Below are 12,760 nucleotides of genomic sequence, written 5' to 3'. Positions count from 1 at the left end.
ATCTGAAACCATCGATTAAACCATCAGCGCTGCACAGTTAAGCAGCATCGTGCATTATGAACACTGCACGTTACACTCCAAACAGATGACGAAGAAAAAAAAATTAAATTGATGTTAAATATATGAAAATGCATTACTGCAAATGTTGGTTACACATCGTTAAAATATGAGAAAATAACATCTGAAAAACAAATAAACTGTGACTTAAAAGCGCCACGTACAATAATAATACAATACAACTCAAACATCCATCCATCCATTTTCTTCCTCTTCTCCGGGTCGCACTGGAGCCCAGACCCCCCCCAGCCTCCTCCTCCAGCTTACCCCTGATTCAGATTTCAGTGCTGGGTCTTTGTAGAGCTACGATGTCACCTACATAAGTGGCTCATGTTGCCGCGTTTATACCTGTGCAGGTGCGGTTGCATGTGTTAATTACCTTTCGGTCGTGTCCCGGTGTTTTTCTAATTATCAAGCTAATGCTAACTGCTAAATGCTTGTCCCGCTTGCTAATTGAGTGATACAGCTACATATGTAACCTAAAAGCACCTCTGAAACCTAGACGGTAATCACAGTTATTGTGGGCATGTATTTACATTTCTTGAGGTCTAAATCAGGCCTTATTAGATCGATAGAGTGATCATTTTTGCATATAATCGAGAGTTACTCTTATATATCATGCATATAATGTGTCCCAGAGTGCTGTTTCTATCCTCTAATGGGTTTGCAGATACACAACAAAAACATAATCCAGATGTTTTATCAATCAGCTGCTAAAAGCACATTTTTAATGCAACAGCAGGAAGTGACATCATCTTGCTGGGAACTGTAGTTTTTTTTCTTGAAGGCCTTTCACTCCACTGGTGCTGAAAAGTAATGTTTGACTATGGCTTTCTGAATACAAGTAGGGCTGCAACTATGGATTATTTTAGTAATCGAGTATTCAATCGATTACTCCATCCAATAATCAAGTAATCGGATAAGAAATCATTTTTCATTTTAACAATTCATCAGCATATTTTAACTTCCGTACTGCAAACAGGGTGGATGGAGCAGCTACAAAGTTCTCTGTTCTTCATGCTGCTGATCAGGTGGTTGATGAAGGACCTCCAGCTGTTTTCCAATAAAAGTTTTAAGGTGGTTACAGGAACAAGAGCTCCTTTCACTCCACCTGAGCTCACCGTTTCAGTAACGGCTCCGCCTCTTTGCGCTTGCTGCGCATGTGCAGACAGACTGCATGTAAAACAGCTGCTGTTGTTTTTGTTGAAAAACTGGGGGCTGCATGAGCTTAATGCTGTAATGCTTTTTATTCACAAACATCATCCAAATGAAGTTTCTACTGCAGCTCTATTTTTAGTCGCTAATCAGGGATTAAAGAACCCCTCGTGCCAATGGCAGCCCCTGCTAGCAAACGGTGGTTATAGCAGTCTGGTAGCTACAGCTGAGAAATTTTTAGCACAGCGAGCACAGCACACACACACACACACATGCGCGCGAACACACATACACAGCAGAAGGCAGTGGAGGCGTGGAAAAACTTATCAGGGATAATCCACTCGTGTTAAAGGGTTGTTTTTCCAAATGATGGAAATCTGTAGCAGTGACAGAGAGGATGAAATGCTCTGCTTACACGGAGACACCTGAGCTGCAGAGTTAAAACGAAGCATCGAAGCAACAAATTTGTTTTTTAATTTGGATTTTTAATAATCAAATTATCTGAGTTACTCGAGGAATCGCCTTAACATTTGGGTTAAATTTTCAATTTATGGATCAAAATACATAAAGGTTGGTATTTACCTTTACTTCTGGGTTTTTTTTTTGTTGACTAGGAAGCCTGAAATTTTCATTTGATCTTCATTTTTCCTCTTACTTCTCGTGTTCATGCCGGTTGCCATTTCGATTTCTGTAGCCCACAAAATTAAGTGCAGACACGACCGTATCGAAATCAAATGTGCACAATGTGAATGAAACTGCCCGTGCCCTGTGGTAGACAACTAGCAAACTGCGGTGAAATGAGGCAGCGATAATAGCAGTGACCTAGCCGGGGCGGAGTCCACGGGGCACGCTCCTGTTTGCTAAATGCAACGACAGCAGAGCTCCAAAAGTGAAGCAGTGAAATCCTCAGCCTGGTGCAAGGGCGTCTAGCTAGAACACTGTGTATGTACAGAAAACACAGCGACAGCGGAGGATTTCAGTTTTCCAAAACTCTCCAAAAGTCGCTGACATCACTGGAAAAAGTCACTAATTTTGTTGCTAGCTGCATTTTGTTAAAAAAAAGTCGCTGGGGGGTCTGAAAAGCTGCTAAATCTAGGGACAAAGTTGCTGAGTTGGCAACACTGCCATGCTGTTGCTTCCTGCAGAAAGGTGAACTGGTGGATCTACATGTATGATTGTAACACGACATAGATATATATATATGATATATAATGATATTGTCTCATCTTATATCACGTACGAAAATATCTGTTAATACAAATGAATCATGATAAAGATGCCGTGATCACTTGAATGGTGTTTTCCAGCTTCCTGTTTAGTGATTATTAAATGGCTAAACTAGAAGAGCTGCTACTCCAAGCCCATCTTATCATCTACTGTGTAATCCTCCTTTCTTGCTAATTTCCCCTGATAACACCAAGTATGTGACAGCCTTACAATTTACTGGCACTGCTTTCAATAACACCCCTCCCTGAGAGACTTCATTACACACAATGAGTGTGCGTATTTGCGTTTGTGCACGTTTGCAGATGTCCTCCTGAGGATATAAAGAAGATGAAACTCCTCCAAAGTGAGGAGCAGAGGATCTTCTGAGATTTTGAGTCGAGCACTGACTGTGTTTGTTGGGAGGTGACGTGAGGATCCAGAGTAATAACAAAGTGTTTCTGTGCAGGAAGCCTTAATTGTTCCCCTGTGGCAAACTGTGTTGTATAAGAGCGGTTTTTAAGGCCAACTCATAAACCTGTGAGGACGCGTCGGTCAACGTTTTGCGTTTTGCTTCCTGTGCAGCGCGATGGAGCACAATAGAAAGATAAACAGTCACACAGAAACCTCCAGTAATTCATAGTGATTATAGATTACACAAGCTTCTGCAGAAAGAGCTGGTACACGCTGTGCAAATACACTTCCCCCAAACACACACACACACACACACACACTGTAATGTAGCCCAGCTGCAGTCGAAGGAGTACAGAGGTGCACCCTGGTGCTGGTCCAGTCACCCTCGTTGTTGCTGACAGAAGAGGAGAGTCTGAGTGTTGCTGATAATTTATCACAGAGCTGTGTGATGTGTGTTAGCGTGAGTGTGTGGGAAAGAGTTTTGGCATTTGCTCACATGAGTGTAAAGTTTTAGTTCACTTTTCTGAAAATCCGTTTCACTGGGAAAGAATTCCCAGCTCGTCCTGAGGGAACAGAAAAGCACACGGAGCCGGTCCGACGGGAACGGTGCTAAAACCTGACCGGCATCTCCGATTAAACGGATCGTGGTGGAAGCGAAACCTCGGTTTGGTTACCGATGCTTTACTGTTGGAGGCTTTCACTTATTATTCTTTCTTCAGATTTCAGAACCACAAACAGGTTCAGTCTGAATCTGTTCTTGAATTGTTTTCCTTAGATTCTGCCAGCTGTCAATAATATTGATTGATTTAGGCTTCAGAGATGCTTCATGACGTATCCACACGTTAAACTCAGTTATAGCTTCCTGTGTTAAACGTGTGACTTTGCTGAGCTCAAACACAAACTGACGACCGTTTGGGCTGAAATATTATGGTTGCCGATGGCGACCCGTCCATGGGTCTGCTGTTAGAAATAAATACTGATTATTGATCTGTTTCTACAAAGCTTTCTGGCCTTTTACACTTACTGTGCATCATACAAATGTCTTTAATCAACATTAACAGGTGTAAAGATTTGGCCGTTTGTTAATGAGTGTTTCTTGGAGTATTTATCATGAGTATAATTTGAAGTGTTTCTGTTGACCAGCAGAAGCTGTTAAACCTGTGCCTATGCCCCGATCAGTGCCCAATGTTGACCCCACACTGCTCAGCGCCCAGCAGCAGGGTAAGGAAACACACGCTCACTGCACACATGAAAACACAGCTTCCCTTTGTGGTCCCCAAAACGGATCAAAGCCAGTTTGAAGTAAAACTGAGGAAAGGTTCACATGCGTCAAAGCTTCTCTGATCTCTGCAGGTAATTCTGCTTTAACAGCTGATGCTGCTTTAGGGCCAGAATCCGTTCCTGTAGCTCTCTACGCTCATCTGGGATCCGGATGTTCCCGAAGTGAAAAATGTGAAGCTGGAACAAATTCCTGAGGCTGCTTCCAAACTTTGACCGACTAAATCCAATTTAAGACCTTCAGTTAGGGCTCTCTAGCAGACATGTTTTATTAATCTAAAGATGGAAATGCTTTCTACATACGGTCTCACCTGAGTTTGACAAATTGAAGGAAAATCCAGGTAACATCTGTCGGTGACAGCTTCAGTCCTCGGCCAGCTCTACGAGTCTCCGACCTCTCGTGGATGAGCTAATTCTGTTTCCCTGTGAGATTCCTGTGTTTTTGCGATATGGTTTTTGTTAGGTTGTAGGTCTGTTTAGTTTCTGGTATTTATATTGAATCCCTGCTCCCGGTGTTGTCCTTGCTGTGTCTCTGCGCTCAGGTGTCGGGTTGTCTTTGACTGTCCCTCATGTTAAGTCTGCGCGTGTGTCATGGTCAGTCACTTCCTGTTTTATTTTGACAGTCTCGTGTTTCCTGTGTTTTGTTTGGTTTTGCTTCCTTTGTGTTAGTTTCCTTTGGTTCACCTGTTGCTCCCTGCTGTGTCCACTCTCCCTGATTTCCTTGTGTGTGTTTAAGCCCTCAGTTTTTCTCACCTCTTTGTCACCCCCCCCCCCCCCCCCCCCCCCCCCCCCCCTCCCCATCCCCAGCTGTGTGTGCCCAGTTTAGTGTTTTGTTTTCCCCTTTCTCCCAGGTTTGGTGTATTTGCCTTTGTGTAGCCTAGGCCAAGATTCAGTTTTATATTTAGTGTTTTGCATTTCTTGAGCCTCCAGCAAATAAATGCTGTTTTGAGTTAGCCCTGTTGTTTCGCATCCTGCATTTGGTCCTACCCTTCCACCACACAGCCATACTTGGCATCTCCATTTCTTGGATAAGGTTACCATGATCCGAACAAACATCTTGGTTCCGACTATTGATCCGTCTATTCCTGTTGAATGCTCTGCTGCCTTCAGTCAGTTTGAACCGGTGTCTCTCCCTTTTCTTGAGAAAATAATTTCTGATCTAAAACCCTCAGCCTGTCCCTCCGATATCATCCCGACTCACTTATTCAAGGATGTTTGAGACACCATCAGGCCTAATATACAGTCTATTATGAACAGTAGTCTTGTTTCTGGTGTTGTTCCCTTATACTTTAAGCAAGCAGTGGTGCAGCCTTTGATTAAAAAGACAAATCTTGACACCTCAGTCCTTTCTAATTTTTGCACAATCTCTAAGCTCCCGCTAAGATTTTATAGAAGGTGGTTCTTCTGCAGTTTCAACCTTTTTTAGATATGAATAAGATCCTTGAGGTGTTTCAGTCTGGCTTTAAGGCATTTCACAGCACAGAATCAGCTCTTTTACGAGTTTTTAATGATGTTTTATTGGCTACAGACTCTGGGATTCTATTATTTTAATGCTTTTAGATCTCACAGCTGACTCTGACACTGCTGACCACAGTATTGTCATGTCTCACCTTGAGCACTGTGTGGGGGTTAAAGGCATAGCTTTGACGTGGTTTAAGTCATACCTGTCAGAGAGAAGTTTCACAGTCAGTTTTGGAGGCTCAGCTTCTTCCTCTGCCCCCCTTTATTTCACCTAGGATCGATTTTGAAAAAATATGGTATCTCCTTCCACTTCTATGCTGAAGATTCCCAGATCTATCTGCCTCTGAGAGGAAACGATGGCAGCTCTCTGAAAATATTAATTGAATGTCTGAATGACATTAAAGCCTGGATGGCTTTAAACATTCTGCATTTTACCAAAAGCAGGACTGAGGTCATTATACTTAGATCCAGTAGTTCGAGCAGTATTGCAAAATTGGACCTGGTGCCACTTGATCCTTATGTGAGGCCTGTGGTAAATAACCTTGGTGTGAAAATAGACTGTGATCTAAAGCTGGACAAACAGATAAACTCTGTGGTGAGATCAGACTTTTAGCAACTGAGGCTCCTTTCTAAGGTCAAGCCCTTCTTATCTTTTAATAATTCTGAAAGAGTTAAACACGCTTTGATTTCTACTCGACTTGATGTCTGTAACGCCCTGTACGTTGGTATAAACCAGTCCTCTCTCTCATGCCTTCAATTGGTCCAAAATGCAGCCGCTCGCCTTCTTACTAGAACTCTTACTGAGCATGTCTCCCCTGTGCTGGCCTTCCTTCACTGGCTCCCTGTGTTTTAGGATTGATTTTAAGATTTTATTGTATGTTTTTAAATCTCTAAATGGGCTGGCCCCATCATACCTCACCGAGCTCCTAACACCTTACGTTCTCTCAAGATCACTGAGATCCGCCGCCCAGCTACTTCTCAGTGTTCGTAAAACTAGGCTTAAGAGCCCCCCCCACCCCATGTTAGGTCAGCCTCCACTCTGCATGTTTTTAAAGTGCATCTTAAAACTTTTTATTCTTTGGCCTTCAAATCGGAGTGAGAGCTATCTTTTTGGGCTGTTGTATTATTTTATAATCTTGTGATTTCTTAGATGTACTTTAGGTGTGTGTGTGTGTGTGTGTGTGTGTGTGTGTGTGTGTGTGTGTGTGTGTGTGTGTGTGTGTGTGTGTGGTGTATTCATTTTGTCTTATTTTCCCTGTGTACAGCACTAATCCTGCTGTTTTTTTAAATGTGCTTTATAAATAAACTTGGATTTTGACTCCTGTGGTGATGGTGGTGGAGCGCTCCCGAGCTCAGTGGCCCAAAAATGGCCCAAAGGCAGCAGCATGACCAGCATTGTTTTAAGGTGATGTCACACACTGCCTCACGCTTTAGTGCTTAAAAGGGAAATGTTTTCAATAATGTGAACATTTCAGTGATATATTTGTTATATTTAAACTAAGTCAAATTAAACGATAATACTTGAATTGATTTTTAAGGTGGTGGAAACATTTTCCTTTAATTTTCATAATTTTTTTTACTGTATATTGATAGAAGTACTCACACAAAAGCAGTAATTCTTTAGAAATGTAAGTGTACTTTCTCAAATACTAATTAGAGGAACTTAATTAGAAACATTAGTATGTACATTTATCTTGCACAAAGCCTTTATGTCCCACTCTCAGCTGGGATTCATGCCTCTGTGTTAAATCTGCACCCCAGGTACATAAGAGCACACTGCTGTGAAAGCTCACGCTCTGCAGGTACTTGTGTCACTGCATGTCACTGCAAGCAGTCTGCAATGACACCCCCACCCTCACCCCCACCCCCGAAATTCACCAGCATGCACCTTGGTGCAAACTCAAGGAAACACACAGGTGGTGCTATTTATTACATTTAAATAAGTAGAAAGTTAAAGTTGCCAGTACTTGATTTAATCACTTTGTGTGCACCAAGACAAACATTGTGTTGTCTTGATGTGTTAATGTGAGGAAGGTTACTTTGTCCTCACTGAAACTCTTCAACTTGCTTTCATCGATATGTCTGCGTTTCCCCCTCAGCTTCCAAAAACTTTATTCAGCTTTTTCTCTGCAAACTGAAAATGCATCTACACAACGTGTTGCTGAAAACAGCCTCGTGTGCAACATCAGGAAGATACAAACATGTATCTCAGCGAGCCGGAGCATCGGTGGTGGTGTGTGCTTAATGAGCAGCTGAAAGGAGCTCAGTGATAGGAGTGGATTCAGACGCTGTCAACATGAACGTCTTGCACGATGCTGATCATAAAGAGCAGCATATCAACAGATTCACAGGGATTTCAGCCTCCGAGTGTTTCATTAACCCCACTGAGTACTTTGGTGACACATGAGGACTTTGACCTCAGAGTCATTCATATTTATTCATCAGTTACAAAGATGAAGGCAGCTAATCTGCCATGCTGAGCCCGATGGCAGGATGATTGTGTGGTTTCATCACCGAGCTGAGAAACAGCACTTTCCTCTTCTTCCTCCTCAGCACCAAAGATGTAAGATAACCAGGGGAAAAGTGGCACTTGAAGAGGTGGTGGCCTCGGTCCGATTGGACCCTGCCATTCGTCTGTCTGCCATCTAACGTATCATTACAACCACAGCACCGCCACTTTGCCGCTGTCTAGACCATCATTAACTGCTGGCGGTCAGCCGCATGGAGGCTGAGAATGAGAGGGAGAGAGTGGTTGGAGTGGTGGATGAGCATCATTCCCGTAATTCACACTTTACTATGTTTTTTTTTTTTGTGGTTTCAAAGTGCTCTAAAGAAGCTGCTCAGTGGCTGCAGAGCACATGCAGGCTGTGCTGAGCAGCTTCACTGTGTTGATGAGTGTGCCGTTCACCTGCTATTACGATAACAAAGGTGTAAACAGGAGAACCGCAAAGTTTGGAAAACTGTTCCAGGTTCTCAGAAAAGAGAAAATGTGACAGCAGCTGAGAATCGCTCCTGTAAAACCGCTGAAGCAGAAACACTGAGGAGCTTTGCATGCATGTCAACAAGTCTTTAATGCATTCAAAAACTGCGTTCACGGCGGGTCTACGTTGTTGCTCAGTTCTGAACACATGCTGTCCTGGTTGTTCTGTCTCATCCACCCTTCACCTGTCTGTGGTTTCAGAGGCACCTTTATATGCTGGCACTAAGAGCTAATAATGTAACACACAGGAAAACTAAGTCTCTTTGTTGCTGTTGCCACTCTTTGCCAACAAGTTGCACTTTTTAACACATGAACTGAAGCCCAAACTGCTCATAAATGTGTATCATACGATATAATGAAGACTGAGCAGGTTGGGTGGTCAGGCTGTCGAGGATCAGTGGTCGGTCACGGTGCGGCTCAGATGAAGGCCTCCCCAGCAGAGACCTGAATCATTCAAACTTTTTATTCCCAGTTTGCTCAACAGGTGAGTTCAGGTGAGTAAGCTGTGTGACTCGGACCGTTACACTTCTGTCCGATCACTGTTATAATTAGAATAGGAAAAGCCTTTTTGAGGCAGTACGTCGAGCCTCGGTCCAGGCAGATGAATGAAGAAAAATGGAGGTGGTATCACTGAAACTCATTTGTGAGCGTCTCCTCTCTGTTTTTGGTTTCCTCGATCATGTGGGATTAACAGCACCGACTCAGTCTGCCTTTAACCTTTAACCCTTAGACAAACTCTCACTGAGACATCTTTGATCAATTTGACCACTGAGAGGATTTTTGTTTGACTTTTATTGCACCAGTGAAATGCTTCGCTGCCATCATGATGTCCAGCCATGAAGCTTCCACTGATATTCTCTATGTCCCTGTAAATGCACCTGGATGATATTTTACAGGTTCACTGTGAGCACAGGCACTAATACAGCCAATTAAATTCATATTTGGGCCAGTTTCCATAACAGAAATCTCTTGTTTGTGATTTGTGGTCCTTGCCTGTTTGTCATGCAGGGATTGGGAATTTAACGCCATGCACAGGTACAAAGCTGAGTCAAAATGGCAGCACGAGAAGCACGAAGCATCTCTGCAGTGGACAGTTTTCATTGATTTAAGCCTCTGAACCAGACTCCAGAAAAACTGTGCTGGAGCTCAAGTTTAGAAAAGTTAAATGTATAAAAACAGGAGAAAATTCTCCCTGCAGGGGAAAATACGAGCAGTTAAAGCACAACATTAAGCACAAGAATGAAGAAGTTATTCTGCTCATCAGAGCTTCTTCACAGCAGTCTTTCCTGGCCGTCCGTCATCATTCTTCTATTCCTGTTCTCAAAGCTCATTTTCTCATTATGAAAGCTGTCAGCTTTACTCTTTTTGTTTCTAGTGATCCTGTGGGCTGTGTTAATGACTCTTGATCATTTCTAATTTTGTCCGCCTCTCTGATCATACCTCTTCAAACCTCCTTGTCGGGTGCGGTGTTCTCTGGCCGTCTCCCATCTCTTCGCTGACTTTCGGGACTCCTTTTTCCCTCTTTCTCCCTCCTCTGCCTCTCAGACTCTTCCTATCATGGAGAATATGGAGTCAGCATATTTGCCGGTCTTTTCCCAGCTCTGTGGACAAGAGGAATCAGCCAAGGGATTAGAGGCTCATGGTGCAACATTATTCAGTCTTTTTCTCCCTGTTCTTCTCTGGGACACTTTAAAGAGCAGAGGATCGTGTTTTATGACCATTACAAAGCCAAGAGAGATATTATCTGTTGGTCTGTTCTTTCAGCTGTCCAGAGACTCTCAGAGGTGCTTTATGGAGTCCCACCATGTTAACGTTAGAGTAGAAGAAGAATTTGATGTTGTTACTGTTTTGTGTGCTCCACATTAGTTTTGTAAAGGAAACATTAGCTGTGTGGATCTGTAGATTTATTCGCCCTGGTGCCTGAAAGAAGGGTCACATTTACCCAGGTGACCATTTAACCAGCAGGTCAACACATAATCATAAGAAGATGCAGGTGATAGTTTGGTGGTAACTACAGCTCAGGTTAATATTTTCTCGTATTTTAAACAAACTGTACCTAAGCTGGAGACTTTAGAAGACCTCCAGCTAAACTGCTCAGGACAGTTTACAGGTTTAGATGCCACCTGAAAGTCTTATGGGACATTTCCCATTAAACTCCTAATGGTGATTGGGAACTCGCTGACTTTGACTTTCTGGGTAGTGGCCATTTTTGGATGGCATACGATGTAGCCTTGAACATCTGGATTGTGGGTAATGTCCTGCTCACTGAAAGGTGGATACAAAACAAAGATGGCGTTCCTCTTTTGCCCACCATGGAGACTCCAGCCAAACTGTGAAACCAGAAGGGTGCTAATAGTCTTTCCTCTTGCCTACAAAGTCGACATATTCATAGGCAAATATCTGTTCTGTCTCATCAGCCACTTACAAACACCTGTGTTAATGCTGGCTGCATCTGGAAAAATAATAAGATTTAAGAGTTCCTCGTCAGCCTGCATAGATGTCATGGCTGTGGCTCAGGAGGTTGAGCAGGACATCTACTATTCGGAAGGTTGGTGGTTCGATTCCTGGCTGCTCCAGTCTGCATGCAAAGTATCCTTGGGAAAGATACTGAACTCTGAGTTGCTCTGCGATGCAACTGTCGGAGTATGAACGTGTGTGACTGTTAGAAAGCACTTTGAAGTAGAAAACAGTGCTTGTATGTGTGTGGGTGAATGCAGCTGTGTTGTATGAAGCGCTCTGAGTTCTCAGCTCAATAGAAATAAGAACTGGTTCATTTACCTGGTCATTGAAAGCTTACCTGACAGTTTGTCTTATGTGTGAAGTATTTTCTGGTTAGTTGGTGATTTTTATTAAGACTGGAATTGAGTGGATTCTCCAGCTGAAACTGGCTCATTCACCATGTTTTTCTTTTTGTCTTTTGTCCATAAGTGATGGTAACTGCCATCATCAGACTGTGAAGATGGCTGGATGTGATATTGCCGCTTTTCACTGCAAAGTAGATCCAGTGACTGCTGCTCAGTGTAACACTCTGTGTCCAAACTGTCAGAGAAATATGCAGTTATTTTAGGTGTTTTGGGGGCATTGGTCCCATGTTGCACTGGTTTATGGCAATGACACGAGCCTTACTCCCAGCTCATCGTGTATGCACACTTGCACGGACTCCCTGGGACCTGAGGAGTGTCTCTTTGCGATGCAAGCAGTATCACATGATCACTTGTGCAATCAGCAAATATATTTAAAAAGTTAAATCTGCATATTAAGTGTTACAAGAAATGACCGAGGTGCTCTGTCTTCAGTTGAAGTAATATTTACATTTATTTTTCGAGCTCAGTGGCAAAAACCAGGCCGACACTGATCAACTCCGAGTCTTCATCGGGGGGGGGCCTGGAGTGGAAGTCGTTGTCTCAGCTCAGTATGTCTACAACATGCAGAACGTGCTGTAACCCTGCTCATGTTTTATCAACAGTGAAACCAAGTTGTTGAATATTATTCTTCAGAATGCGTTAACATGTTTTCATTTTGTGCCGTCAGTCATTTCATGGCTTGCAGTCGCGCAGCTGTGTGAATGATGCTGTTTGATATGGAGAGCGTGTCCCGTCCCGGATCGCGTCTCACGTTCTGTTTGCAGAACGGAGCGTGGAGCGAGGGGGGGGGCGGTGGAGGCCTGGTTCAAATTAAAGAGTGTCCTCTGAGGGGGGGAGGATCGACTGAGGGTGGGAAGCAGTCTGAGCAAGTAGAACAAAGGAGTGATAGAATAAAGCAAAAAATAGAGAAGATAGGAGTGAATGGAAAAGAAGACAAGTGAGTTCGGAGAGCGGACGGGACAGTCTCAAAGAAACCAATCGAGAATAATAAATATGCCCAGCAAGGGAGTCGAGAGGGCATCTCATCTACAGGATTCATTTATCATACTTTTGAAATGTGCAGAGACAAAAGTGCTAAAAAATCACGTTTCAATTCTTAAACACTTTGATTAAATCTTTCAGGGACTCCAGGAAGTGATTTTTTTTCCAGATTTCAGTGTATTACCGTGTTTTTGCTTTTGTTTTTTCTCTTAATGTCTGCTGATGGCAAAAAATGAATTTGGTGACAGGATGGTGAAATATGTATGTGAAAGAGACATCAAGGATAGATGGGGAAGAAGCAAGAGATCCAGAGACCGGAAAAATATCTGAAAGGAACAAAAGAAGAAAGTGTGAATATAGTAAAAAC

The 12,760-nt window shown here is 43.0% G+C and overlaps 1 protein-coding gene across 3 annotated transcripts in view; it reads left to right on the top strand.

The window, feature by feature from the left end:
- Positions 1 to 12,760, top strand: part of vta1 (vesicle (multivesicular body) trafficking 1) — an 81,115-nt gene that overhangs the window by 62,016 nt on the left and 6,339 nt on the right. The window contains exon 7 of one of the 3 annotated variants that reach the window (XM_030721138.1): positions 3,976 to 4,050. The exons of 1 other annotated variant lie outside the window; for it this stretch is intronic. In XM_030721138.1, coding sequence (XP_030576998.1) covers positions 3,976 to 4,050 — 75 coding nt within the window. Of the gene's footprint in view, positions 1 to 3,972; positions 4,051 to 12,760 lie in introns of all 3 variants that reach the window. One more of the 3 variants, XM_030721137.1, reaches the window with a different exon arrangement.

This window comes from Archocentrus centrarchus, chromosome 24, assembly GCF_007364275.1.
Source record: "Archocentrus centrarchus isolate MPI-CPG fArcCen1 chromosome 24, fArcCen1, whole genome shotgun sequence".
Lineage (NCBI taxonomy): Eukaryota > Metazoa > Chordata > Actinopteri > Cichliformes > Cichlidae > Archocentrus > Archocentrus centrarchus.
This window is presented reverse-complemented; position numbering and strand designations above follow the sequence as displayed.